Genomic DNA, 27,780 nt, shown 5'->3' with positions numbered 1-27,780 from the left:
GATTAGTGTGGGTGATTTGATACTACAAAACGCTAGACGTGTGATTAACATTTCGCGCGTTGTGTTGATGTTTTTCTTAAAGACTCAGCTCCCTAGGTAGTGCACTACACGGTGGATTCGATGCGCTTTAGGACGCGCACTTGTTGTTAAGTTTGAATGCGTTCGTGGCTGCCGGCGGACCACGTGATCGAGGTGTGTGCCGGCCAGATGGGCGGTTCTGTCCCTGGTCGCGGTGCTTTTGTCCTCTTTTACCTGTCGGGTTACTGAAAGCTGATCCACCGAGGCGAGTCTGAATTCACGGAGCGATCTGGAGACACACCGGGACACCTGATGGACCGTGGATATGGATCAACACCGGGTTAAAGCTCGATCGGACACGCGGATACCGCATGACTCGTAAATAATCGGGTTCCGACTTTTGGTTGAGGACGAATTTATAAACGATTCGACTTTTTTACAGGAGGAACTTTTGCTTCAATGTGAATGAATTTCTATCATCAGCTTTTTTCTGACTCTTGAGTTTGGGCTAAAACTTTTATACGGGTCATTTAAACAAAAATAATTACGTATTTATTAATAGGTCTATTGCGACTTCGCGATTAATCGAATTTTAATCGTCCTTGCGTTTAGAAGTGTGAACATTTGGACTGCTGTTGATTACCTTTTACAGCAAAACACCTTTTGACGACGGATTTTCACTTCCTTTTTTAATCTAAATATTTATTTGTAGTCTTATTGATGCTAAACGATTAATCGAATTATCCTTCTAATCGCAAATAAGTACTATTTTGACCTCTCGTGTATTCTTATTTCTATGCTGATCGTTTTGGGTGTTATTTATTTATAGGCTATTAAGGTCAGAAGGGTTAATCCGATTTTAATCTGGGTGCTGTTGATCTGAACTCAGATTCCTGTTAATCACGATTAATCGGAAGGATCAGGGTGCTGTTGATGTAATCACCATCAACGATGATCTAAATCGACACGATTAATCACGGTTATCTTTTTTATTAAGGCTACTTGGTATTGGTGAGCTTTAACTTCATCAAGTTGAAGTTCTTTTTAAAGTATTAATAAAATCGAAGGATTACGGAGCACAGCAGAGCGAATAATGCTGGAATATTAAACCACAAAAGTAATAACATCGATCTTTAGGCTTTACTCTTTTTTTTTTTCTTTGCAATAATGGCTCTGTCCCAAATCCAGTGTCTGGACGACAACCACGTGAACTGGCGGATAAATGAAACCAAGATCGAGTTCCTTTACAGCGAGGAGCAGCGGCTGGCCGTGGAGTCCCTGATCTCCGGCGGCCGCGACGCCTTCGGTACCTACATAAAGGAGCGCGAGCTGCGGCCCTTCCTGTCCGAGCGCGAGCTGGAGCGCCTGGGCAGCTCTGTCGAGGACTACCGACCGGGAGCCGAACCCCCGAGACCAGACCTCGCCGACGGAGACGAGCGGCCCCTGTCCCTGCAGTACTGGCCCGACAGGTCAGACACCTCCATACCGGATTTAGACCTCGGCTGGCCGGACTACAACTCGTACCGGGGGGTCACCAGGGTCAACGTGTACACGCAGCCGCCCATGGGCGGGCAGACGCACATCAAGGAGGTGGTGAGGAAGGCCATCGTGCAGGCGCAGAAGGTGAGGAGGGCGCACACGCCGAAACCTTTTACTTCATAGTTGTACGTGTCGGTGCAGTTTATCAGAACGGACCGGTTGCCAGGTCCCAGTCAGACACAGGTGAGCAAACACCAGCTACGCTGAGGAGGGTTGAAACGGCCTAACCATTCCAGGTTTGAGCAGGACAGTTCTTTGTTTACCATCAATCCTGAACAGGCTGTCATTCCCTGCTGCTAAAAATCTAATAATAGCCATAAAATAAAGCCATCACCCCTGTACTGGGTTGGTGTTACCAGGCTGATTGACTAGTAATAAATTAATCCATATTATATGATGAAAGAATGAGTTTTTTTTTTTGTCTTGACATTCGACCTGATACACATTAGGGGTGCTCGGGTGGCGCAGCAAGAAATTACATTAGCCCACCAACCAATCAGGTGTCTACAAACAGACAATTCACGGTGGCTAAGTGGGTAGCACTGTCGCCTCACAGCAAGAAGGTCCTGGGTTCGATCCCAGGTGGGGTGGTCCGGGTCCTTTCTGTGTGGAGTTTGCATGTTCTCCCTGTTTCTGCGTGGGTTTACTCCGGGAGCTCCGGTTTCCTCCCACAGTCCAAAGACGTGCAAGTCTTCCCCAAGTTTTCCCCAAGGCGCTGTGTACAGATAAAGCAACACGAGCGCGTCAGGTGCTTCGTAGCCCCTCAGGATCCACATTCGTTCTGTAATCAGGCGTGATCTTTTACCGCTTGCAGGTGATTTCAGACTCGGTTTGCATACCCTCACTACTCAAAACTCCGGCTCTGCCAAAAATCTGACGTCGTTCGGCGGCTTCTTCAAACCCCGGGCTGAATTCGCTTCGTGCTTTTTAATCGGTCCCTGGAATTCCCCGGAAGAGTCGTTCTGCACCACTGTTCCACCTTCAAACCTTGTAAAATACAACCAACCCTGGGTAACGATAAACAGGGTCACGTCTTCCTAAAACAGGAATTTATATATCAGTTATCTAAAGGAAATGATATGCTTTCAACTTTGCAGCAACAGTTTAGGGAAGGCCCTTGTCCTGTTCCAGCATGACTGTGTGGCTCTATAAAGACAAAGAAATGCAGCACAGAGCCCCGACCTCAACCCCACTCAACCGCTCTGAGATGAACTGGAACACCGACTGAGGCTTTCTTGACCAACATCAGCACCCAGCCATCAAATGCTCTGAGCACAAATTCCCACAGGCATACTTCCAAGTCTTGTGAGAAGGTCACATAGAGGTCACTCTATTCTCTGTTCGAATACTTTTGGCTATACAGTGATAAAAGTATTGGGACACCTACAGGAGCTTTAATGGCATCCACAGGCATTAATATAAGAGTTGATCCCTCCTGTGCAGCTATACCAGCTTTGACTCTTTTGGAATGCTTCTACAAGATTTTGGAGTGTGTCTGTGGGAATTCTGAGGTCATGAGGTCAGACACCGATGTTGTGCAAGAAGGCCTGGCTCACAATCTCGGTTCTAATTCATACCGAAGGTGTTCAGTGGGGTTGAGGTCATCGGACCATGCCACAGTCATGCTGGAACAGAAAAGGGCCTTCCCTAAACTGTTCCCACAAAGTTGGGAACTATCGACCGGAGACTGTAAATTAGGCTGGACCCACTGCAACCCTGACCAGGATAAAGCTGTGACAAGACATGAAATGAATAAAAATGTGGCTGAAACATCCAAACATGATTCAAAAAGGCGTCCATATACTTTTGGCTATATGATGATTCATATAATCTCTGTCATATTTTAATGAGCCAGCACTCATTCGCAAAACTAGATTCACACCGGGGTGAAAATTGCTTCCGCTGTCCTGATGTGAAACTGGAGTGTGCCAAAAGTTTAAGGACACGACACTGAACCCGACGCTATGCTGTGTTGTTCCTGGAGGAAAGCTTTTTATCCTGCTGTAATGGGGCGGTTTGTGGTTTGGGACGCAGCCCTGAGAGACCCGGTGTGGTCGGGCTGGGATTTCACTTTGAATATGTCGAGCTCCCGAGGACACGGAGAGAGAACGAGACGTGAACAAGTCCTGACGGGGCGAGGACACTTTTCGGCTCTTTGAAGCCCCTCTCGGGAGAACGGCTGGGAGTGGATTTCAAGGGCGGTCCTGTTCAGTGAAACCGATAGTCCACGGTACAAAGCTGCGCTAATCGGGGGGACGTAGCGAGAACAAGCGCGTTAAGTAGCCGTTAATCTGATTCTTTATGTTCCATGTAAATTAATCTTCTGATATTAAGGGCACAACCCGCTTGCGCGCTTGTGTTAGTGTGTGATGTGCTAGTATGAGTGGATCAGACACAGCGGTGCTGCTGGAGTTTTTAAGTAACGTGTCCACTCACTGTCCACTCTATTAGACACTCCTACCTAGTCGGTCCACCTTGTAGATGTAAAGTCAGAGACGATCGCTCATCTATTGCTGCTGTTTGAGTCGCTCATCTTCTAGACCTTCATCAGTGGTCACAGGACGCTGCCCACGGGGCGCTGTTGGCTGGATGTTTTTGGTTGGTGGACGATTCTCGGTCCAGCAGTTACAGTGAGGTGTTTAAAAACTCCAGCAGCGCTGCTGTGTCTGATCCACTCATACCAGCACAACACACACTAACACACCACCACCATGTCAGTGTCACTGCAGTGCTGAGAATGATCCACCACCTAAATAATACCTGCTCTGTGGGGGTCCTGTGGGGGTCCTGACCATTGAAGAACAGGGTGAAAGGGGGCTAACAAAGCATGTAGAGAAACAGATGGACTACAGTCAGTAATTGTAGAACTACAAAGTGCTTCTATATGGTAAGTGGAGCTGATAAAATGGACAGTGAGTGTAGAAACAAGAAGGTGGTTTTAATGTTATGGCTGATCGGTGTATAACTATGTAACTACATAATATATAAGTGCCTTTAATTCCACAAGTCTGCAAAGGTTCTTCTGATGGACGTGCAGCTCTGAAATCCTCCTACTGCAAGTCCTGAGCTATTTTGGCTTTATATTTGAGGTCTGGTCTTGCTGAAGTGTCCCAATTTCATTTCTCAGTCAGCGTATCATTTGCACTTTTGCTTCTGCTGTCTTATAGGGATGTAACGATACGCTCTACCCACGATGTGATGCGATTCACGATACTGGGTTCACGATACGATTTTCCCCCCATTTTTTTAAAACTGAAATTGAATTAAAGACAAATTATGACAAAGTTTCCTTTTATTATTTCTCTGAAAAACCCCAAATTTGGCAACCAGGCGCATAGCACCAGTGACGTCAACCAGACGAGGTGAAAAAAGTGCTGTTTAAAGTGAATATCTATTCATTTTACATGTCAAATCCATTTGAATCGTGGTATTTTTGAATCAGTTATTAACTGTACTGTGGTGAATCGTTACATCCCTACTGGCTTATGTGCGGGCATTCCTTGATCATCTTTTTCTCGGCCGTCACGGGGTAACCACCCTGGACCTGGACACCTTTTTGAGCAAAGCCCCACGGTTGGATCCACACTGGACGCCAAATGCAGCACTTTACGTAGTGGCTACTCCTCTTTTTTTTTTTTTTATAGCTGTATCGATCGTTTTCCTGAGAAGTCGGTTGTCACTCAGTGGTGGACCGAGTAGCTGGCGTGGCGGTATCTCGGTCATTTCTTTTTTGGTGGTGCGTCATGGTGGGGCTTGTCGCCAGGTCCCCGTGTGGCTAGTACGTGGCCTTCTGACTTTTTTAAGCCCAGAAATGAAGGACGTCCGTCTGTCTGTGTGTTCCAGCGCCTCTCGCTTCAGTATTGTTTTGTTTCGCTTTCGGATATTCCGACCACATGTTGTTTCAGTTTTGTGCTTACTGTTTTTTTGTTCGTGTCTCTTGAGCGCCAGTTTTGTTCCGCTTCAGTCAAGTGTGCTGCAGTTGGGTTTGTGTATTATTCTGACGAGGCGTGGACCCGTCCCTCACCCTTAGAACCGAAGTGTGCGATTAACACAGAGGCCTGAATAATCAGCCGCCCGGAGAACCGGTACAGAATGTTATATTACATCCGCAGCATTTAGCAGACGCATGCAATTAAGCAATTTATTAAGGGTTAAGGGCCTTGCTCAGGGGCCCAACAGTGGTGGCAGTTGGTGGTAGTGAGGCTTGAACCGGCAACCTTCTGATTACTAGTCCAGTAGCTCCACCACCGGCCTTTAAACGATCGTAATGGTGCTGCACTGGAGAGTTCGGGCATCGACCCCGCTACCTCTCGCATGCTAAGCGAGCGCTCTAGCATTCGAGCTAATTTCCCATCACGTGCCGTGCTGAGATGTGAACTTCCTGTCTGGATTCCGTCCATCATCATGCCGTGACTGCACAGGCGGTCTGACTCACGCAGACTGGCGTGTTGAAGCACGTCGCCGCCGCTTCCGCTTCTCTGCCACGCGGTCACATTCGCTCGCCCACACAGAGGCTCTTTCATTTCACTGGGGCCTCGTTATGGGACTGTAGCGTTCCACACCGCGAGCTCTTTCATAAAGGACTGTGTGTGTGTGAGTGTGTGAGTGTGTGAGTGAGTGAGTGAGTGAGAGCTGTGAGCCTGACTTCTAACTCTTATAGTTGTGAGGGGAAGGGGGCACATTGTTTCGGACCAGCTCATGATGAGGTGTCCAATCAGCACTGAGTAATCCTGACTGATCACATGATCAGAAACATGGAATCTTGGATTTCTTCCTGTGCTCTGAACCATGCAGAAGGTGGATTGGCTACTCTATCTCCAGTAAATGTTTGCGTCTCCTGTCCTCAGTGTGTTCCCTGATCCACCTTTACTTGTTCCGTCTCGAATAGAATTGTTGTAACCTAGTGGTTAAGGTACTGGACTAGTAATCAAAAGGTCGCTGGTTCAAGTCCCACCACCACCAAGTTGCCACTGTTGGACCCCTGAGCAAGGCCCTTCACCCTCAATTGCTCAGATTGTGTATGGAAATGATTGTAAGTCGCTGCAAAAAGGAAGAGACCCCGTCAAGCAGTTGTAGCCTAGCGGTTAAGGTACCTGACTAGTAATCACAAGGTCGCTGGTTCAAGCCCCACCACTGCCACGTTGTCACTGTTGGACCCTTGAGTCTCTTCTGCTAAATGCTGAGAATGTAAATGTAGAATGAAAACACTCGATCTTGAAATGAGTGGTTTCTTTCAGGATTAAATTCACATGACGAGTGATGCCACACCCCAACGCCAATCCTCCCCTCTCCCCCACCCACATCAAATAGAATTAAAATCAATAATCACATTGGTTTGATCTTGACAGGAGTGGTTTCTTTCAGGATGATAATATTTGCAAAGCATTCACCCCCCCACCCTCTTCCACCCCCCAAACATTTTTTAGGTCTAGCACAATAAAAAATAAATGATATATTAAAATTCTATACTATACTGACGAGATGACAGGAGTGGTTTCTTCCAGGATGATAATATTTCCATGCTGAATATAGTGCCTTAAATAGCATTAACATTAAATAGCATATGAATACATTTCTATCCTGATAGGATGATGGGAGTGGTTTCTTTCAGGATGATGATATTTACACGTTGGATACAAGGCATACAGTGTCTTAAAAAGCATTCTCATACCCCCCAAATTCCTCCCCCATCCATACTAAGGTTCGCCGGAAGTACAGTAGTAGAACAAATATAAATAATTGAACTCATTTCTATACTGACGAGATGATGGGAGTGGTTTCTTCTGGGATGATGACATTTACATGCTTGATACAGCGCCTAGGGCAGCGCTCACTCTTCAAAGGTTTTGCATAAAGGATCGAAACAGTCTGAGTTGAGGAACTTCTAATCAGACGCAAGACCACACACACACACACACACACACACACACACACACACACTTCCTTTTACAGCATGTCTGACTTCTAGTGAAGTTAAAGTTGCACAATGTGATGATGCAGCAACTTTTGTGGAGTAGTGGCGCACCCTTCATCTGCCTGCCTGGGTCACTCAGTGACCGTTGGCGAGACTTCAGACCTCGCTAATCAGAATTATAATCAGCGGTCAGCTGCCGCTTGTGTTTGTCCAGACGATTTGCTCCTTAAAACCAGTCCCGATTTCCATAATAACAGTGGACGCTAATCCACCCGTGTTCGTTTTCCAGATCATCGCCATAGTGATGGACGTCTTCACGGACGTGGACATTTTCAAAGACCTGCTGGACGCCGGCTTTAAGAGGAAGGTGGCCGTGTACATCATCATCGAGCAGTCGTCCATCCAGGACTTCCTGCACATGTGTGAGAGAGCCACCATGCACGGCGGCCACCTCAAGGTAAGCTAACCGGTTATTCTGCTATGTGTTGCACACGCGCGCTGGGGATTCTGGGATACGTCCGGGTTACAGGGGCAGTGGGGCGGATGCTTAGAGAGGCAAATTTCTCCTAACCTCCAGGTGCCACATTAATGCCAACGTGTAGTCATTATAATTCCCTATTGCAGATCCTCAGCCTGGTCCACGCTGGTCCAGGAGAACCACAGACTAGCACCTGCTGATCTGGTCCTGCCTACTTTTGCTTTTGCTTCAAAACCTTGTGAGAAACCTTCTCAGAAGAGCGGATGTTGTTATAGCTCACATAGAGGGCGCTCTATTTTCATTTCACTGGGATGTCTAGCAAGCTGATGGTCAGGTGTCCGAATACTTTTGGCCCAGCTCTGGGATGAACCGGAACACCAACATCAGCGCCCTGCCATACAAATGCTGTCATGTTTGGACTGAACGGGCACAAATTCCCACAGACATGCTTCAAAATGTAGTGAGAAGCTTCTCAGAAGAGCGGATGTTGAGAGTGGAGGTCACATAGAGATCATGGGATGTCCAGCAAGCTGATGGTCAGGTGTCCGAATACTTTTGGTCCTATGACGTTTCTTAAGGTCAAGACCAAAATTGAAAACAAAAATGTAAATGGACAGATTGAAACAAAGAAAAATGACTTAAACACAACCGATAACGCAGTCGTGTGTATAAAGTGATGTTAAACTTATATAAATAAATCAAAATAAGATTATAAATCTGGCAGCCTCGAGCAAGAAACTCAGCAGGATTTGGTCCAAACCTGCACGAGCCAGGCACAGAATCGAACCCTTGACAGAACGGGCACAAATTCCCACAGACATACTTCAAAATCTCGTAAGAAGCTTCTCAGAAGAGCGGCTGTTGTTCTAGCTCACATAGAGGGCGCTTTGTTTTAATGTCACTGGGATGTCTAGCAAGCTGATCATCAGGTGTCTAAATACTTTTGGCTGTATGATGTATCTTAAGATTACAAATCTGGCATCCTAAACTTCTTGGCAAGAAAAATATGAATGGACCAATTAAAACAAGGAAAAATGACTTAAACGTAACACGATCATGTGTATTAAGTAGGGATGTAACGATGCACCACAAGACATGTGTAACGATTCAAATCGGTTTACGTGTATAATGCATCGATATTCACTTAAACTGTGGTGCAGTGGTAAAAACACACGCTGGAGCCAGAGCTGGGATCTGGAATACATCGTATCGAATCTCGGCTCTGCCTGCCGGCTAAGGCTGAGCGGCCACATGAACAACGTTTGGCCTGTTGTTCAGATATGGGCGGGAATAAGCCGGATAGGGATTCTCTCTCATGACTGGTGCGATTACGACCTCTGCTGGCTGATTAATGGCGCCTGCACAGAGATGAGACGAGAGTGCTCTCAGGGTGAGTCTCTCCATACACAACGCTGAGCTGCACTGCACTCGTCAAAGTGTAGGTGATAAGATGCATACGGCTGCTGCCCACGTGTCGGAGGGGGCGTGGGTTAGCTTCGTTCTCCTCAATCAGAGCGGGGATCAGCATCGGTGGAGAGGAAGCGTGACGCAATCGGGCAATTGGACGCTCTAAAAAGGGAGAAAATACATAAATAATAATAATTAAAAAAAACAGCAGAGGACGCTGCCGCTATTCACCTCGCCTGGTTGGCGTTACTACAGGGTTGCCAGGTTCTGAATTTTCCAGCCAAATGTATTTATGTGAGGACACTTTCTTTATTTGTATTATTTATTTATTTAATGTTGGATTTATTTCACTTCAGTTTTTTTTTTTACACAAAAAGGGAAATGTGCAGCATTGTTTTGCATAGTTTGCACCTACCTCAGAAATGAAAGGACACTCATTATTTAGATAAATAAAAGATAAGCACAGATACAGTATTTTATTTTATTTTTAAGGGAAATAATAAAAGGAAACTTTGTCATAATTTGTCTTCAATTTAATGTTGTTTAAAAAATGGGGGAAAAAATCGTATCGTGAACCCAGTATCGTGAATCGTATCGCATCGTGGGTAGAGTGTGATTACATCCCTATTATAAAGTAGCGTAAACCTAAAATAAATATATAAATTAATAAATAAATATTAGATTATAAATCTGGCAGCCTTGAGCAAGAAACGTAGGGACTTGGTCCAAACAGACACAAGCCAGGCACAGAATCGAACCCTGGTCATATTAATCCTGAAGGATCTGGAAAACTTCGTCGTGATTGACGTTTTAATAATGATAATTAATAAATGATTTATTGCGCAGTAATGGCGGACGCACCGCTCCACGCCCGCGCGCTCATACTGGTCCTTCACGTTAAAACAACAATGTGCCGGCACTCCATCGACGCCCGTAACCAGGCTGTGTTTTTAGGCGTGGACCTGCACATTCTTTTCCTGGTGAGAACATTTCACACATGCTCACGATTCCTGCGTCGTGAGACGACGGCAATAAAAAAAACGTACCGGAACGACCGGCGTCAGCAGAGCGGAGTAGATCTTCTGATCTTCTGATCCAAGTCACGCTGGTGAGCTTCCTCATGGACTCACAACAATCAACTTCACTTCAGTTCAGTTCAGTTCAGTCTTTATTAAATCAGCCTGAACGGTTCGTTCTGTTCACACCAGTAATTCTCACCCAGTGCTTCCTGGGATTTTCCTGCCATTGTACACCAGATGGTCAAAAGTATTTGGACACCTGACTGTGAGCTTCAGAAACAAACTGTATTAAAATACAGGGAGCTTTGAAGTATGTCTGTGAAAATTTCATCATTTCTAGAGAAATGCTCACTGTCCATTTTATCAGCTCCACTTACCATATAGAAGCACTTTGTAGTTCTACAATTACTGACTGTAGTCCATCTGTTTCTCTGCATGCTTTGTTAGCCCCCTTTCATGCTGTTCTTCAATGGTCAGGACCATCACAGAGCAGGTGTTATTTAGGTGGTGGATCATTCTCATTTTGGTGGTGTGTTAGTGTGGTATGAGTGGATGAGTGGATCAGACACAGCAGCGCTGCTGGAGTTTTTAAACACCTCACTGTCACTGCTGGACTGAGAATCGTCCAACAACCAAAAACATCCAGCCAACAGCGCCCCGTGGGCAGCGTCCTGTGACCACTGATGAAGGTCTAGAAGATGACCGACTCAAACAGCAGCAATAGATGAGCGATCGTCTCTGACTTTACATCTACAAGGTGGACCGACTAGGTAGGCGTGTCTAATAGAGTGGACAGTGAGTAGACACGGTGTTTAAAAACTCCAGCAGCGCTGCTGTGTCTGATCCACTCACTGATCCACCACCATGTCAGTGTCACTGCAGTGCTGAGAATGATCCACCACCTAAATAATACCTGCTCTGTGGGGGTCCTGACCCTTGAAGAACAAGGTGAAAGGGGGCTAACAAAGCATGTAGAGAAACAGATGGACTACAGTCAGTAACTGTAGAACTACAAAGTGCTTCTATATGGTAAGTGGAGCTGATAAAATGGACAGTGAGTGTAGTTTGTGCTAGAAGAGGAAAGGACCTTCTATTACACCTGCGTCTTAGTTCTCATTCCGTATCTCGTGCTTCACAGTTGGGTTGGGTCTGTTTCAGCATTGTACACTGTGCTCCTGGTGTGATCTGTGCAGGATTCCCTCTGCTAGGACACACGAGTCCATTAAGAACCCGTAAACCTGATGATGAACTCCCATGTTTGTGGAAATGCCCTCCAACCCACTCGTCCAGTCTGGTTTTATTGACTGGAACATCAGGTCTGTTTGGCGTCTAGTCCGCCTCTGTCTGCACGTCTGTGTATGCAAATTATACAGACGTGGTCCGGAGGTCACAGCTGACTGTCTGTAATGTACAGGCTGGTGTGTGGTTCACCAGAGCAGCTCCACGTGAGCTGCAGGTCCGGAATTCCAGCAGTCTGGACACAAACCCTAGTCTCGTGGTCTGGACACGCTCAGCATGTGAGGCAGAAAGGTCACGTGACCTGTCGGACAGAACCCAGACGCTCGAGGACGCGAAAGTCCAAAAGTTCTTCGTGTTCTCCAGAGGTTCTGGAAGTGCTGCACATGGATCAGTTGGCGTAGATGTTCCGTTATGTCCATTTTTGAGTGGACCATTTTCCAAACAGGGCTGCTGGAACACTTAAGTGTCCACAGTCAAGCAAGTTTTATGCTTGGGTTAATAGGAGGGTTAATAAAGACGTCTCAACTTCAGATTACGTCTTGACTGATGAATAAAAAGCAAGAAGAGGAGCACGGTGCTATAAAGCTCGCATGACTGCGGACAGTAGTATCGGTGGTCCCCGGGTTAGGTTCTGAGCTCTTGCTGTAGTCTGTGACTGACTGAGATGTTGCATGTTTGCGTTAACCCTCTGGTCTCTGTGTGCAGTACCTGCGAGTGCGATGCATCGGAGGTTCCGTGTTCCACACCCGCTCAGCCAAGAGGGTCCAGGGCTCGCTCAATCAGAAGTTCATGTTCGTGGACGGAGACCGCGCCATATCCGGATCCTACAGGTTAGTACGCTCGGTACGCTCTACATGGCCACAAGTATGTAACCCCCCCCTGATTATAGAGTTTAAGTGTTTCGGCCACGCCCGATTCCTGTGCTTGATCAGTTGGAAACCTGGATTGGGAGCCAGACCTTCTAAATGGGCACAAATTCCCTCAGATACACTCTTAAATCTTACAGAAAGCCTTCCTAGGTCAGTAGAGGCTGTTGTATCCACAAAAGTGTGGACACCTCTATGTTATATTACCAGTGGTGCCGGAAATGGGCAGTTTAGCCTAGCGGTTAAGACACTGGACTAGTAATGGAAAGGTCACTGGTTCAAGCCCTACCACTACCAGGTTACCACTGTTGGGCCCTTGAGCGAGGCCCTTAACCCTCAATTGCTTAGACAATTTACTGTCACAGTACTGTAAGTCACTTTGGATAAAAAAGTGTTAAAGTGCTAAATGAATTTTCAATGAGCTTATAGTAGGGCGTCCACATACTTTTGGCCCCACTGTCCATTCAACTGTTGCTTTGGGTCGTTGGCTGACTGAAAACTGAACCTCCCTCCTAGTCAGATTGTTCTGGTGGAGAAACAACTACTACTACGGAGTGCTATTAAGCTTCACTGTAACATGATGCTACCACCACCATACTTCACAGTTGGTGTAAAAGTTCCTGGCTGATGCACTTTCGGCCTTATGGTCCATTCCAGACCATTCCATCGGTGCTTTGGGTTTGGGTGTTTCGTTGCCTGCCTAAAAACCAAACTTTCCTCCCAGTTAAAATGTTCTGGTGGAGAAAAATGACATTTTAGCTTCTTTAAGCTTCCCTGTAACATGATGCTACCACCACCATAGTTCACAGTTGGCGTACAAGTTCCTGGCTGATGCACTTTTGGCCCTATAGTCCATTCCATTGCTGTTTTGGGTCGTTGGCTGACTGAAAACTGAACCTCCCTCCTAGTCAGATTGTTCTGGTGGAGAAACATCTACTATACTGAGTGCTATTAAGCTTCTCTGTAACATGATGCTACCACCACCATAGTTCACAGTTAGCGTACAAGTTCCTGAATGTACGCCAAACATTCTACGTGACATTTAAGGCAAAAAACTACTACTACTTAACTACTTTAACTTAATAGCCACACCTTGGATCACCTTGGATATGATTGGGTCTTGAACTAATCACCTTCTGTCACAGCCACTGACTTCTGCAGCTCAGAGTGACGGTCACTACATGCGCTGTAGTGTTCGTTCTAATAAGTGCCTTTAGTTTATTAAATAAGTCTACAATGGGGTGGTGCAGCGGTAAAGTACCCTAGCTCACTACTGCTAAGATCTGGCGATTGTGGGTTCGAATCTCAGCTGTGCTATCAGCCGGGCGGGCGTCTGTGTGCACGTGATGGATGGTGATTGATGGCTGATAATATACGATAAAAAGTCTGACCTAGGTAGTATGGCTGTAGTTTCCTGAGTACTGTATGATTAAACTGAGCTCTGATTTGTTTTTCAGTTTTACATGGACGGCGGCTCGACTGGACCGCAACCTCATCACGGTCCTGACCGGTCAGGCGGTGGAGGCCTTTGACAAGCAGTTCTGCGAGCTCTACCTCACCTCCCAAAGCGTCAACCTGTCCAAGGTCCCCCTGACCAACGTCCCCGAACCCGAGCCCCTCCCCGTACCCGCTCCCGCCGCCGTCCCCACGCCCGCCATCGCCAGAAAACTCATCAACCCCAAATACTCCCTGGTGGACACGGCCAGCAAGGGCTCGTCGGACAAGGCCAGTCCAAAGAACAGCAACTCCCAGAATGCCTTGCCAGTGCCGGTCAAGCAGCGTCGGCGCAATCTCATCGAAGAGCTGCCCAAGCACCCCGGGCTCGTAGGACTCCCGAAAGCGGAGCTCATCCCGTACCTGCCCACGTGGCCGGAGCCGGACCCGCCGAGCGACGTCATCGGCTTCATCAACATCCGGGACACCAGCAAACCGCTGCAGCCGCATCTGATGCGCTCGCAGATGTTCGAGGCATCGCAGGCCATCCGCTTCAAGGACCCGTTCATCGCTCCGCCCGAGGAGCCGCTCCCCGAGAAGGCGTGTCCTCGGCGCAACAGCGGCAACACCCCGAAAACGAACCCTTTAAACTCGTACGTTAGAGAAGCGGCGGCTCCTGTGGAGACCCCCGCGGAAAACGAGTCGCCAACCGGGGAACCGCCGGCGCCCGTTCAGGCACGGAACCCGGTCGCTGAGGTGACCGCTCCCAAACCGGTCCAGACGGACGTGGATGCGGCTCCTCCGGGACCGCCTGTACCGAAACCACGGACCGTCCAGCTGGCCGTGACCGTACCCGACGACCCTGCGGTCCAGAACTCCAAGGAGTACCAAGAAGCCGAGCAAAATCTGGACGATCGGGACCACGCCGGTCAGGATGAGAGTCCAGAGAACGATACGGACAGCACCAGGAGCGTAGAGTTAGCGGATCCGACAGAGATAGAAGCCAGGTCGACGGCGTCGGACGAGTACTACGAGTGCAGCGACTCGGACCGGATCGCTAACGGGAAGCTGGGCGGCTCGAGCCACCTGGGGAAGCCCGGCTCGCTGAACGTGATGTCCAGGTTATCTCAGTCCCTGGTGGACCTGAGGCTTGAGAACGGGCTGGAGCCGGACCCCGCCCAGAGGAACGCGCTGAACGTACCAGACAGAGCCGCGGTGCAGGTAAGGAAAGTGCTTTCACAGGTGTGTAAACAGTAAAGTGATTTTCATCACACGAGGTGTGTTATCTTTGCAACCGACCTGTATAAACTTGGGCGTGTCCCAAATACAGGCCGCTGCGGGTGGACGGGGTGTGTTTGTGTGTTTGTGTGTGTGTGTGTGTGTGTGTGTGTGAGGAAATGTAGCAGGGTGTGTCGCAGTGTTTTCCAGCAGGTCCGGACGTGCTGTGGGAATTTAAACCTACTTGTGTAGGTACTTGTGTAGGTGGTGTAGGGTTACAAATCCTCGAATCGAAAAGTATGTGGACACCTGACCATGAGCCTGTTGGAAATCCCATTTTGCTTTTATAACAGTCTCCACCTCTCTGGGACAGCTTTCCATGAGTATTGGGAGTGTGTCTGTGGGGATTTGGGCTAGACACTAATCTTAGACAAAAAGTCCTGGGTCGCAGTTGATGTTCCAGTTCATCCCAACGGGGTTCAGCTGTAGTTCCTTCATACTGAAAAGTTTTTGGAGTGCGTCTGTGGGGATTTGGGCCATGTGCTAGTGTCAGGCATAAAGTCCTGGCTCACAGTTGATGTTCCGCTTCATCCCAACGGAGTTCAGGTCAGGGCTCTGTGTCAGCTGTAGTTCCTTCATACTAAAAGCTTTTGGAGTGTGTCTGTGGGGATTTGGGCCAGGCACTAATGTCTGACTAAAAGTCCTGGCTCACAGTTGATGTCCCACCTCATCCCAACAGGATTTGAGTCAGGGACTAAACTCAACCCAAGCATGCCTTCATAGGGAACTGGGGAGGGCCTTCCCCAAACTGTTGGAAAAGCATCACTGGGAGGCAGTTTTTTAAACCGTGCAGTAGGTGTGGTTCCTCTACATGCTCATTTAACCCTCATTTAATCATGTCCTTCCCCAAACTGTTGCCACATGTACAGTAGGTTTCTTATGTTTCAGTGAAAGTGTCGAGGGTATTTGTGAAGGTGAGGCTGTAATTATTGCTGCTGCGTCACTTTAATTCAAAGCGGCGTCTGTTTAGCAGAACTTTATGGACTGTGTGTTTTACTGCACGTTTATCTGCAGTGAACTGAAGCTGTAAAAACAAGCCTGACACTCAGGAACCGGACGAGCTGATCTGATAATCGTGCTCACGTTCTCTGGAAACCGAAATTTACTGTCGCTCAGGGTTATCACAGCGTTTTATTTGTTTATTTATCTTTTTAAGTGGGTTACAGTCCGTCAGATTAAATCAATCAAATTTCACATGTTCACGTTTTTCTCTAGTTGGAAAGAGAGAAAAAAAACTGATTTTTTCATTCTTAGGAAATTAATTAATTAATTTAATGCATTTAATACTTTTGCAAAGAAAAAAGGGGCAATTTATTTATAACTATTATTGTTTTTAGATTAATATTTTTTTTGCAGATGTATTAAATGCACTGTGATACAGCTAAAATACCAACAATGTAAATATTACTTATTTCTATTTTTTAAATGTTCTTTTTGTCAGCAACATTAAAAAATAATACATTAATTGAGAATAATGTTAGGAAGGGAAAAAGAAAATGTAAAAAATATGTGATAATAATAGAACGAAATAAGTGATATTTATACTGTGTTGTTATTTTAGCATTTAATGCGTCTGCAAAATATATATTTTATAATTTGTTGATGATTGAAGTGAAAGTGACCATGTCCTTCACAAAAACCTTGCCTTTTTGTTTCCTATTTAGTCATTTCCAATTCCCCCCTACTGGTGTTGCTGGTCGAGGAAAGCTAGGCCTATCACATGTTGTCTTTCGAAACGCGCTTTTCTTTTCACCTGCCAGCAGCTCAGTCTCACATGTAGTGATGTAGTGTTTCAGAGAGCTGAAGGGCTGATATGGGGTGTTTATTAAAATCAGTGCTACGCTGGTTTAAATACTTCACGTGTTAAAACGTTTAATTGGTGATTAAAATTGACAGTTTGTGGTAGTTTTTGAGAAACTGGAGATTTTTACCGCCGCTGTTTTATTACAGGCACTAGAATGTATTGCTGACTACATTTCCCAGACTCCTTTGCACTGCTGGTATTGACTGACAGGTTGACAAGTTCGTACCTAAATACCTAAAGTCTCTCATGAGTTCAGGGACGAGTAAAAAATCAGCATTGTAGTATTGTACCTGTAATCAAAAGGTCGATGGTTCAAGACCCACCACTGCAAGGTTGTCACCGTTGGGCCCTTGATCAAGGCTTTTAACCCTCAATTTCTCAGACTGTATATCGTCCCAGTACTGGAGGTCGCTTTGCATAAGATCGCTGCTAAACGCCGAGAATGTAAAAGTACCTGGGTACAGCACCCTGCTGATCATGCCAGGAAGGATGATGAAGATCATTGGTAGCATCTTCAGGTAGCTCGCAAATATGGACGCTCCTTTAGCGTGGCTCAGGTTTTTCGCTGACAGAGATCTCTGTACGATCACCTGCAACAACACCAAACAAGTCACAGTCATTACGAGATAGAGAGTTACACTACCGAGCCAAAAGTATCCGGACAACCGTACTAATTAATACATGTAGGTGTTTCATCCACACCCAAAATGTAAACAGAAATGATACGCTTCCGGCCATGTGGTTTGATGAGTTTGATCAGACCTGGTTTGATGAGTTTGGTGTCGAGGAACGCCATTGAACTCTGTTAGTCAGGGCTTGTCGTCCAACCTGACCTCCAAAATGCTCTTTTGGCCAGACACAATGACATAACACAATGACATAACACATGCCATGACATAACGCTTTTATTCATGCTGTTCTTCAATGGTCAGGCACCCCACAGAGCAGGTATTATTTAGGTGGTGGATCATTCTCAGCACTGCAGTGACACTGACATGGTGGTGGTGTGTTAGTGTGTGTTGTGCTGGTATGGAGTTTCTAAATACCGTGTCCACTCACTGTCCACTCTATTAGACACTCCTACCTAGTCTGTCCACCTTGTAGAGGTAAAGTCAGAGACGATCGCTCATCTGTTGCTGCTGTTTGAGTCGGTCATCTTGTAGACCTTCATCAGTGGTCACAGGATGCTGTTGGCTGGATACTTTTGGTTGGTGGATGATTCTCAGTCCAGCAGTGACAGTGAAGTGTTCAAAAACTCCAGCAGCGCTGCTGTGTCTGATCCACTCATACCAGCACAACACACACTAACACACCACCACCATGTCAGTGTCACTGCAGTGCTGAGAATGATCCACCACCTAAATAATACCTGCTCTGTGGTGGTCCTGTGGGGTGAAGAACAGGGTGAAAGGGGGTAACAAATCATGCAGAGAAACAGATGGACTACAGTCAGTAATTGTAGAACTACAAAGTGCTTCTATATGGTAAGTGGAGCTGATAAAATGGACAGTGAGTGTAGAAACAAGGAGGTGGTTTTAATGTTATGCCTGATCGGTGTATGCAGTGTAACTTCTGGTAACTGTCCTTTAAGTGTCCACATTTGTTCCCTTGTAGACGATCCAGCAGAACTCACGATTTCCGGTCCCGGAGGTCAACAACAGGACCAACAGGGTGGTGATCGCCAAACCGGGAGCGTTCCACCTGCCTACCAAGAAGAGCGCCCACGTCATCGGCGGGCACCGATACTGGAACGACAGACTCAACATGCCGCCCCCTGACGACCCCCGATTAGGCCGCTTAAACTGCAGACGGAACCCCCCCGACTCCCTCAACCCGTCCGCGGTTTACCGAGTCTCGGACGCGAGGTCGCCGTCGCCGCGCGGGAGGGTCGAGACTCACACGCCGCTGGGAATCTCGGTGTCCAAACTCGCCGGCCTGGGGAACTTCCGGAACAAGATGCCCATGGTCACGAGCACCAGGAAGGTCACGTACGGGCAGAAGAAGAGCTAACTGGAGGCCTTTCTGTACTTTCATTCCTTACATTTTACTCTATTTTGAATTCAGTGTTTCCTTCGTGACTGCAGGCTGTCCCAGATCGTAATGCACCCTCCAGCATGCTTCACAGATGAGCGTTCGGTGCCTTTTCCCTCTTGAGGTACTCAGGATCCCCCTGCGCAACTTGAAGCCGTTTGAGTTTCCCTAATGACCGCAAGCTGGCTTGGCTTTCAGAAAACAGTGCAGCCTGGAATCGTGATGCACCCTTCACCACACCTCACAGTTTTGCTCTGCAGTGCCTTTTATCCTTGGAGAAACTGGTCACTAAAACGAGCCGAGCCCGATGTAGCACCGCCCCAGACCCTAACGCACCCTCCACCAGGCTTCACGGCCGAGTGGGGCAGCAAAGCATCCCCAAATCATAACGCACCCTCCACCATGCTTCACAGTTGTACTTTGAGAAGGTTTTGGCTTGTTTCCAGTTGAAGAAAGTTCACTGAAAGTTCTTGAATTTCTGGAAAGTTTGTGAAATTCGTGTGTAAAATTCGATGCTACGTTCCCCCTTCCCCCACAAATCGTGATGCCCCCTCCGCCAGGCTTCACAGTTAAACACGAGGTGTTGGTGTGCAGTGCCTTTTCTCCATAAGGAAGACTTCACTGGACGTAACTGGAATTCGCCTGTAAATGTTTGTTTGGATTTTTTGGAAGTTTAAATGTAGTATTTTCTGCGAGCTGTTGAAGTGTAGACGGCCCGGACGCCGACGCACCCTCCGCCGCGCTTCAGAGTCGAGGAAAGTTCATGGATTCACAACAGCAAGTGACGAGCTGCGATTCCGGCGAAGCGACAGATCGAATCGAGATTTTTATTTCTATTTTATGCTGATTTAAGTCACGAGGTCAAAAGTTTACATACACCTGTGGGGGGGACGGGGTATCGGATGGAATCCCATCTATTTCTGTGATTCTGGGGGAGCCTATCCCAGCTTTTCAATGGGCGCAAGGCACACAGTAACACCCTGGACGGGGCGTCAGTCCATAACAGGGCAGACACCAACACACACACACACACTTATAGGGCAATTCAGTGTCTCCAATTAACCTTACTGCATGTTTTTGGACTGTGGGAGGAAACCCCTGGACCACCCCGCTTGGGGATGGAACCCAGGACCTTCTCGCTGTGAGGCGACAGTGCTACCCACCGAGCCACCGTGCTGCACGTCCCTTTCAAGTCTACGTAAACTTTTGACCTCGATGGTAGTTCCTGCAGGTCCATCGACATTCGCTTTTAAAAGTGCTGGACGCTGAACTGATGGACGGGATCCTCACATGATTTGTAGGCTAGTCGTGGAACCTCAGCTGGACAGTGTTCACCCGCCTGGGACGTTTGGAACCCCGTCGGATTTACGTGTAGCAGATTCACACCAAATAAAGGATTGTGTTTGTGAAACAAGGACAATTGCACGGACACGGTGATGGATTCTGGGACTCGGTAATAATTACTTTACAGTTTTTGTTTAGCATTAAATAAAAGTATGTCGGACTGGACAAACAACCAACAACAACAACAACAGTGTTTGAACATTTTGTTTTCTTACTTTTGCTCCACTTTTGTACACCAGCTTGTAATAATACTCGGTAAAGGTGGGCGATGTCTTGGTCTCACGATATATTGCGATACGTCTGTGATAATGATATAAAGGAACGAGATTGAAAGGATGCTTTATGAGTTAAATCTTAAATCTTACGCCTAGAGGTAAAATCGACAAAAGTATGCGGACACCCCAATAACCCAATAACTGGGTCTGTTCGAAAACTTAGCGAGCAACTTAATAGAGAGGATTCTAATAAGTCATCAACTTACTTCGTTACATTTTCGGCATTTAGCGGACGCTTTTATCCAAATATATATCTATATCAGTATAGAATGTAAGCAATTGAGGGTTAAGGGCCTTGCTCAAGGGCCAAACAGTGGCAACCTGGCAGTGGTGAGGCTTGAACCGGCAACATTTTGATTATTGGACCAATACCTTAACCACTAGGCTACAACTGCTCCTACAGCTGACTTATAAGTCAGGTGATTCAAATGCGCCACTTATACAGCGAGTCCATCAGTTTTCACTAGCTAAGCTAACACAGTTAGCATCATGCTATTCAAACAACGCGCTAGCACGTCAACTAACGTCTCCCTCCGTGTACCGAAAACGGCTACATTTGCTGACGAGCCCGAACTTACAAATGAACGACACTCGTGCCCCTTTATACAGGGCAGTTGTAGCAGTTCAAACCCCACCACTGTCAGGTTGCAACTGTTGGGCCCTTGAACAAGGCCCTTAGACCTCAATTGCTTTGGATAAAAGTGTCTGATAAACGCCGACAATGTAAATGTAATACTAATGAAAAATCAATAATAATTTATTTACGTTTGTGCCGCACTGAATGCTGGGATTGGCTCTGGTCACAGCTGTGGGCCAGCTCTGTGTTAATGACCACGCTTTTGGAATCGGATGTCCGTCCATAAGTTTTGGCCGTATAGTGTTTAGTACGAGGGGTCTTCAAAAAGTTTTTAAAACAAACTCCATCATTTTTCTACGTCGTCACTAGGGATGTAACGATACACTCTACCCATGATGTGATGCGATTCACGATACTGGGTTCACGATACGATTCTTTCCCTATTTTTTTTTTTTTTTAAACAAACTGAAATTGAAGACAATTTATGACAAAGTTTCCTTTTATTATTTCTCTTTAACATAATAAAATAAAATACTGTATTTGTGCTTATCTTTTATTTATCTAAATAATGAATGTCCTTTTATTTTTGAGGTAGGTACAAACTATGCCAAACGATGCTGCACATTTCCCTTTGTGTGAAAAAAACGAAAATGAAATAAATCCCACATTAAAATAAATAAATAAATAATACAGATGACGAAAGTATCCTCACATAAATACATTTGGCTGGAAAATTCCGAACCTGGCAACCCTGATGTGAATCGATTTTTAACTGTCTTGTGGTGCATCGTTACATCCCTAGTCGTCACCTTCAGATGCATTTTCCCAGCGTCGTACCAACTTTTTAATGCCATTGGTAAAAAACGTTTTTGGTTGAGCGCGTAGCCACTGATGCGCCGCTGCTTTCACATCATCATCATCATCATATGAAAATCTTCTTCCACTTAAAGCTTCCTTAAGCTCTAAATCCGGACTATAAGCGTCTCTCAATCTCTCAGACATGACCGATTACTGTTATACTACACCCTCACCGCTTATAACCAACATATAAAAGTGAGGGAACTTTTTGAAGATCCCTCGTACTCGTAGTTTGTATTTTGTGTTTGGAACACCACCGATCACACGAGGGCGTGGCTCCTTTCTGACGCTTTTATTTATGAAATCTGCTCTGCTCTTGAATCTGTGTTGTTACATCACAGTATTGGATGGCGACATTATACAGCATTTAAAAACGTCCCGATATTAACCCGCCCACCTCCGTTCCTCCTCCGTTCCTCCTCCGTTCCTCCCCCGTTCCTCCCCCGTTCCTCCCCGTTCCTCCTCCGTTCCTCCCCCGTTCCTCCCCCGTTCCTCAGTTCTCAGTATGATTTTTACTGCAGCAGGATTTCTTTATACAGGGTTCGTACACGATTGAAAGTCTCGCTGATGCTGATTTGTACCGTTGTGTTCTGTACATGTGGAATAAAAAAAATACTTCATTTTAAATAAACGACCTAACAGAGCTTGGATGGTGTGTTTTTTTTTTTTTCATACTGGACTATAATACACCACATTTAAAAATAATCCATCATTTACACCACAAATACACCACGTAACCAAAAGTATGTGGACACTTCACTTCACTTTCCGAAATTCAGGAAACACCCTGGACAGGTCGCCAGTCCGTCACAGGGCATACAGTAGCTCGAGTTAACCTCACTGCATGTCTTTGTACTGTGGGTGGAAACCCACACGGACATAGGGAGAACATGCAAACTCCACACAGAAATGCCCTGGACCGCTCCACCTGGGGCCTGGGAATCGAGCCCAGGACCTTCGTGCTGTGAGGCGATGGTGCTACCCGCCGAGCCACTGTGCCGCCCCCACATTCAAAATAAAAGCATCATTTACACCACAAATGCACCACGTGACTGAAAGTATGTGGACGCCTGATCAGGAACCCGTTGGACATTCATTCACTGTCTGTGTTACCACCGCATTATCCGATTCAGGGTGGCGGTGGGTACAATTTACTGGGCGAAGTTCAGAAAACACCCGGGACAGGTTGCCAGTCCATTACAGGGCAAACGTACACACCTAGGGACTTTAGTAGCTCTAATGAACCTGTTTGGACTGGGAGAACATGCAAACTCCACACAGAAAGGACCTGGACCGCTCCACCTGGGAATCGAACCCAGGACCTTCTTGCTGTGACAGTGCTACCCACCAAGCCACAGTGCTGCTCCACCTATTAGACATGCCATTGTAGCACCACCACAGGCTTTCATATGAAGTTGCCTTCTGTGTTTTCACCCAGCAAGGCTTTGTAGGAATGTGTGTCCAGTCAGTCATGTGTCGGGTCCGGCACACAGTCATGCCGGAACAGGAAAGGGCGTTCCCCAAACTAATCTAGAGGAAAGCCTTCCTGGCAGTGTGGACCACTTCAGCTGAAGATCCATATCGTCTAAGCTTTCATGATACGATCCGCTGTAATGTTAGCAGTTAGCTTTTATCTGATCTGGCACAGGATGTGAAGCCGGTTGGCAGGTGGTAAGAACGTTTTAAAAGTATCGAATGATGATCCGCGGCAAACAGGTGCCTTCTACAAGTCATAACATCACCCGTCCCATAGGATACCCTTACACCCGGCCGTCACTTCAGCTTCTGCCGGCTGGAGAGTGAAAGTTACACCATCTGGTTACGAGAGACGAGCAAAAACCTAAACTGCTAATAAATGTGTGAGAGATCTGAGACCCTCTGGAAGAGGACCAGTTCTCCATCCATTAATGTATTCATTATCCATACATGTCTGTAAATGTAAATATTACCTAGTAAGACAAACATTGGTAGCCTTTCTAGACATTATCCACTGGTCAATCTATTGATCTTGCTTTATGAGTAACTCCCAACACTAGGGGGTGATTAGGAGTTCCAGGCTACTGAGTAGCACAACAAGAGCTACAGCCCTGTCACATGGCCTTAAATAATGGACTCCAACTCCAACTACTTGGTTTTTAGCTTCGTCGCTACTCTTCACATGCTTCATGGTCTTGGAATTGAGCATCAACGATGGAAAGCTCAGACACGGAGACGTAGGAAGTAGGAAACTCCAAATTTAAATGGAATGGAAATGAAGACGCACCGTATGCAGGTAGGTCAAGTTCTTGTTCTCTGCTTTGTGTACCAAGAGTCTAGAGGACCTGATCCTGGTCCTGTTTGGGTCTAATAGTTGGTTCCTCCATGTAGGCCCATCATGGACACTCCTGACCTTTTTATTGACCCTGTGCAACATGCGAGACCTTGTAGGATCTTCATGGCGGTGTTTGCTTATGCCTTAATGATCCAAATGTGACCCCATGGGACCCATTTCTGAATGGTTGGGACCAGTGCAGGTCCACCATGGGTGCCTCGGAAAAGCTAGTACGGATATTGACTCAATATATATTTTTAATGTGTTCAGTCGAGTGTTACATTCCTGGGGAAGACCCAAGCCACAGTGATAGACTTTACAAAGAGAGGGGTACCTCCAAGATGCCCAAATATAATGTGGACAGTACTTACAGGGCACTTAAAGGTACACATGGGGTAATTTTCCAAGCCACTGTTTGATACAGACTTTGGTACGCCACAGGAGAACTGTTTGGTGTGTACTGCTAATGCGTAGGTGTGCTAGAATGCTTAATACTGACTCGCACATTGTAAACACATAAAAAATATATAAATAATGGTGGTATAATGTCCCAGGTAGCCTAGCTTCCCATCCTGAGGTCAACTTGAAGTGTTGGCATGATTATCGAGTCTGTGTACGTATAAGGTATTAGTTTATTTACCTGATCACTGCACCAGTACCAGGTAGCGAGGATGGTGAGGCCGAGGGTCATGCCGGGCCAGGGAAGGTCACCGTGCACTGCGTCCCGGAACAGGTGCATGGCGTCGGGTCGCGGGAGGTGGCACGTCGTGTTCGGGATGATCTTGGACGGCACGGCCTGGAGATACACGCTCTCCAGGTTGCTGTAGCCGCCAATCTCGTTGAACGCTGAGGTCAAAGACATGATAACAATGTTTAATCGTTCCACCCGCAATCTATCAAGGTCAGAGTACATTCTTTTACTAGCTGTTGGGACAGACGTATGTGGTTTGGGACACAGCCGAAATGGTGGATGATGTACTTTCAAGCTTTTAGTAAGTCAAAATAAATAACACAAAGCACTATGGTTCATTACATGACAAAAAGTATGTGGACACCCCTTCTAGTTATGTTTCAGCCTTCCCATATTAGTAGTGTGACTTTGTTGTGACAGTTTGGGGAAGGCCCTTTTCAGTTCATGTATACAAAGCAAGTCCCATAAAGTTTAGTAATCCGAAGGAGCCCAATTTGACACATTTGGGATGATTCTGACTGGCACCTCGCTACAACTTTATAATCTGGACTCACAAATAATCTTTGACTGAATGGGCACAAATTCCCACAGACACACTGTAAATAAGAGTGGGGAATACGGTGGCTTGGTGGGTAGCATCATCGCCTCCCATCAAGAAGGTCCTGGGTTCGATCCCCAGGTGGAGCGGTCCGGGTCCTTTCTGTGCGGAGTTTGCATGTTCTCCCCGTGTCTGCGTGGGTTTCCTCCGGGAGCTCGGGTTTCCTCCCACAGTCCAAAAACATGCAGTCAGATTAATAGCATACGCTGAATTGCCCTATAGGTGATTGGGTGTGTGTGTGTGTGTGTCTGCCCTGCGATGGACTGGCACCCCGTCCAGGGTGTTACTGTGTGCCTTGCGCCCATTGAAAAGCTGGGATAAGCTCCAGCACCCCCCTGTGGACCCACCCTGACTGTATAAGCAGTTAAGAAAGTGAGTGAGTGAATATGCCTAGTTTTGAAATGTGATGCCCAACAAGTTCATAATAAGATTGTAAGTCCACATACTTTTGGCCATTTAGTTTATCTATGACGCGTTTAAGCGTTTAACAAGCCAGTTTGTTATTATGGGATGGCAGGAGCAGCTTGTTCCAAATTATAAAGGACACACCTGGGTCTTTATTCAGATCCTTCCAAATCGCCTCAGGTGTGTTTTTGTTTGGGGCGTTGCTCACCTCTGGAGGGGGGTGGGGGGGGATTTGGGCATGGGACAGGCTGCGGTTTTAAGTTTGGAACCACTGACTCGTTGCCATGAATCTGTACAGCAAATAAACACCTTTGTGAGGGACTCGGGTCCGTACAATGCAGAGTGTGCAAGAGAAAGTCTGTGGGAGGTAAGTGTGCTATACTGCATGAATAACAGGATTTAATGGATGCTCGGGGGGTGATGGGGTGGGGGTGGGGGGTTTCTTCCTTTTCATAAACATGATTTATTTTGATCCCCCACTTTACATTCACTTTTACTTTCTACTGAGTAAATACTGCTGTGTGTGTGTGTGTGTGTGTGTGTGTATATAACATTAAAACCACCTCCTTGTTTCTACACTCACTGTCCATTTTATCAGCTCCACTTAACATATAGAAGCACTTTGTAGTTCTACAATTACTGACTGTAGTCCATCTGTTTCTCTACATGCTTTGTTAGCCCCCTTTCACGCTGTTCTTCAATGGTCAGGACCCCCACAGGACCACCACAGAGCAGGTATTATTTAGGTGGTGGATCATTCTAAGCACTGCAGTGACACTGACATGGTGGTGGTGTGTTAGTGTGTGTTGTGCTGGTATGAGTGGATCAGACACAGCAGCACTGCTGGAGTTTTTAAACCCCGTGTCCACTCACTGTCCACTCTATTAGACACTCCTACCTAGTCGGTCCACCTTGTAGATGTAAAGTCAGAGACGATCGCTCATCTATTGCTGCTGTTTGAGTCGGTCATCTTCTAGACCTTCATCAGTGGTCACAGGACGCTGCCCACGGGGCGCTGTTGGCTGGATGTTTTTGGTTGGTGGACGATTCAGTCCAGCAGTGACAGTGAGGTGTTTAAAAACTCCAGCAGCGCTGCTGTGTCTGATCCACTCATACCAGCACAACACACACTAACACACCACCACCATGTCAGTGTCACTGCAGTGCTGAGAATCATCCACCACCTAAATAATACCTGCTCTGTAACTTAACTCTTGTTAGCAATGATTTAAACATTTAAATTCAAGTCATTGAAGGGGTGTCCACAAACATTTGACCAAACAGTACAGTGGAGGCTATTACTTCTGCCCAATTAATGGTTTTGTCCCGTGATAGGATTTATTAAATCTGCTGCACTTAGTGCCTCTGTAATATTTTAAAACGATATTTTTAATCATTATTTATTGTTCACTAAGTCCTGTAATCTGTCTGTATCGATCTGTTAGGATGAACCTGTCAGTATATGCAGGACCGCGTGGCATCACAACAATTAAAACCCGTACAGAAGCAAATGGAGCATGAACAGGATCTTCAGATCTCATAAAGCTTCTCACAGAACGCCAAAGGAGTCAAATCAAGCGTCAAGAGTCACGGTGAGAGTTTCAAACTAACATCACATAGAAAGAGAGGGTGAACGCTCACACCCTCGGGCCTGCTGGATAAACATCAACAGAACATAAATCTGATGAGGGTGA

General features: G+C 46.5%; 2 protein-coding genes across 2 annotated transcripts in view; one reads left to right on the top strand and one right to left on the bottom strand.

Moving 5' to 3' along the window:
• Nucleotides 1-27,780, bottom strand: part of slc5a10 (solute carrier family 5 member 10) — a 59,801-nt gene that overhangs the window by 18,675 nt on the left and 13,346 nt on the right. The window contains exons 8-9 of the mRNA XM_063010886.1: nt 25,033-25,238; nt 17,451-17,586 (exon numbers count right to left, since the gene is read on the bottom strand). Coding sequence (XP_062866956.1) covers nt 17,451-17,586; nt 25,033-25,238 — 342 coding nt within the window. The remainder of the gene's footprint in view (nt 1-17,450; nt 17,587-25,032; nt 25,239-27,780) is intronic.
• Nucleotides 842-22,725, top strand: fam83gb (family with sequence similarity 83 member Gb). The gene is made up of 5 exons (XM_063010885.1): nt 842-1,641; nt 7,761-7,928; nt 12,320-12,444; nt 13,938-15,135; nt 18,611-22,725. Exons 1-5 carry the CDS (start codon nt 1,186-1,188, stop codon nt 19,004-19,006), a joined length of 2,343 nt encoding a protein of 780 aa, XP_062866955.1. The 5' UTR covers nt 842-1,185; the 3' UTR covers nt 19,007-22,725.

Source organism: Trichomycterus rosablanca, chromosome 15, assembly GCF_030014385.1.
Source record: "Trichomycterus rosablanca isolate fTriRos1 chromosome 15, fTriRos1.hap1, whole genome shotgun sequence".
In the NCBI taxonomy this organism is placed as follows: Eukaryota; Metazoa; Chordata; class Actinopteri; order Siluriformes; family Trichomycteridae; genus Trichomycterus; species Trichomycterus rosablanca.
This window is presented reverse-complemented; position numbering and strand designations above follow the sequence as displayed.

Coding starts and splice junctions, on each gene's coding strand:
- fam83gb (XM_063010885.1), top strand. CDS start 1,186: ATGGCTCTGTCCCAAATCCAGTGTCTGGACGACAACCACGTGAACTGG. Junction 1,642..7,760: donor CCATCGTGCAGGCGCAGAAG/GTGAGGAGGGCG, acceptor TTCGTTTTCCAG/ATCATCGCCATAGTGATGGA. Junction 15,136..18,610: donor CAGACAGAGCCGCGGTGCAG/GTAAGGAAAGTG, acceptor GTTCCCTTGTAG/ACGATCCAGCAGAACTCACG.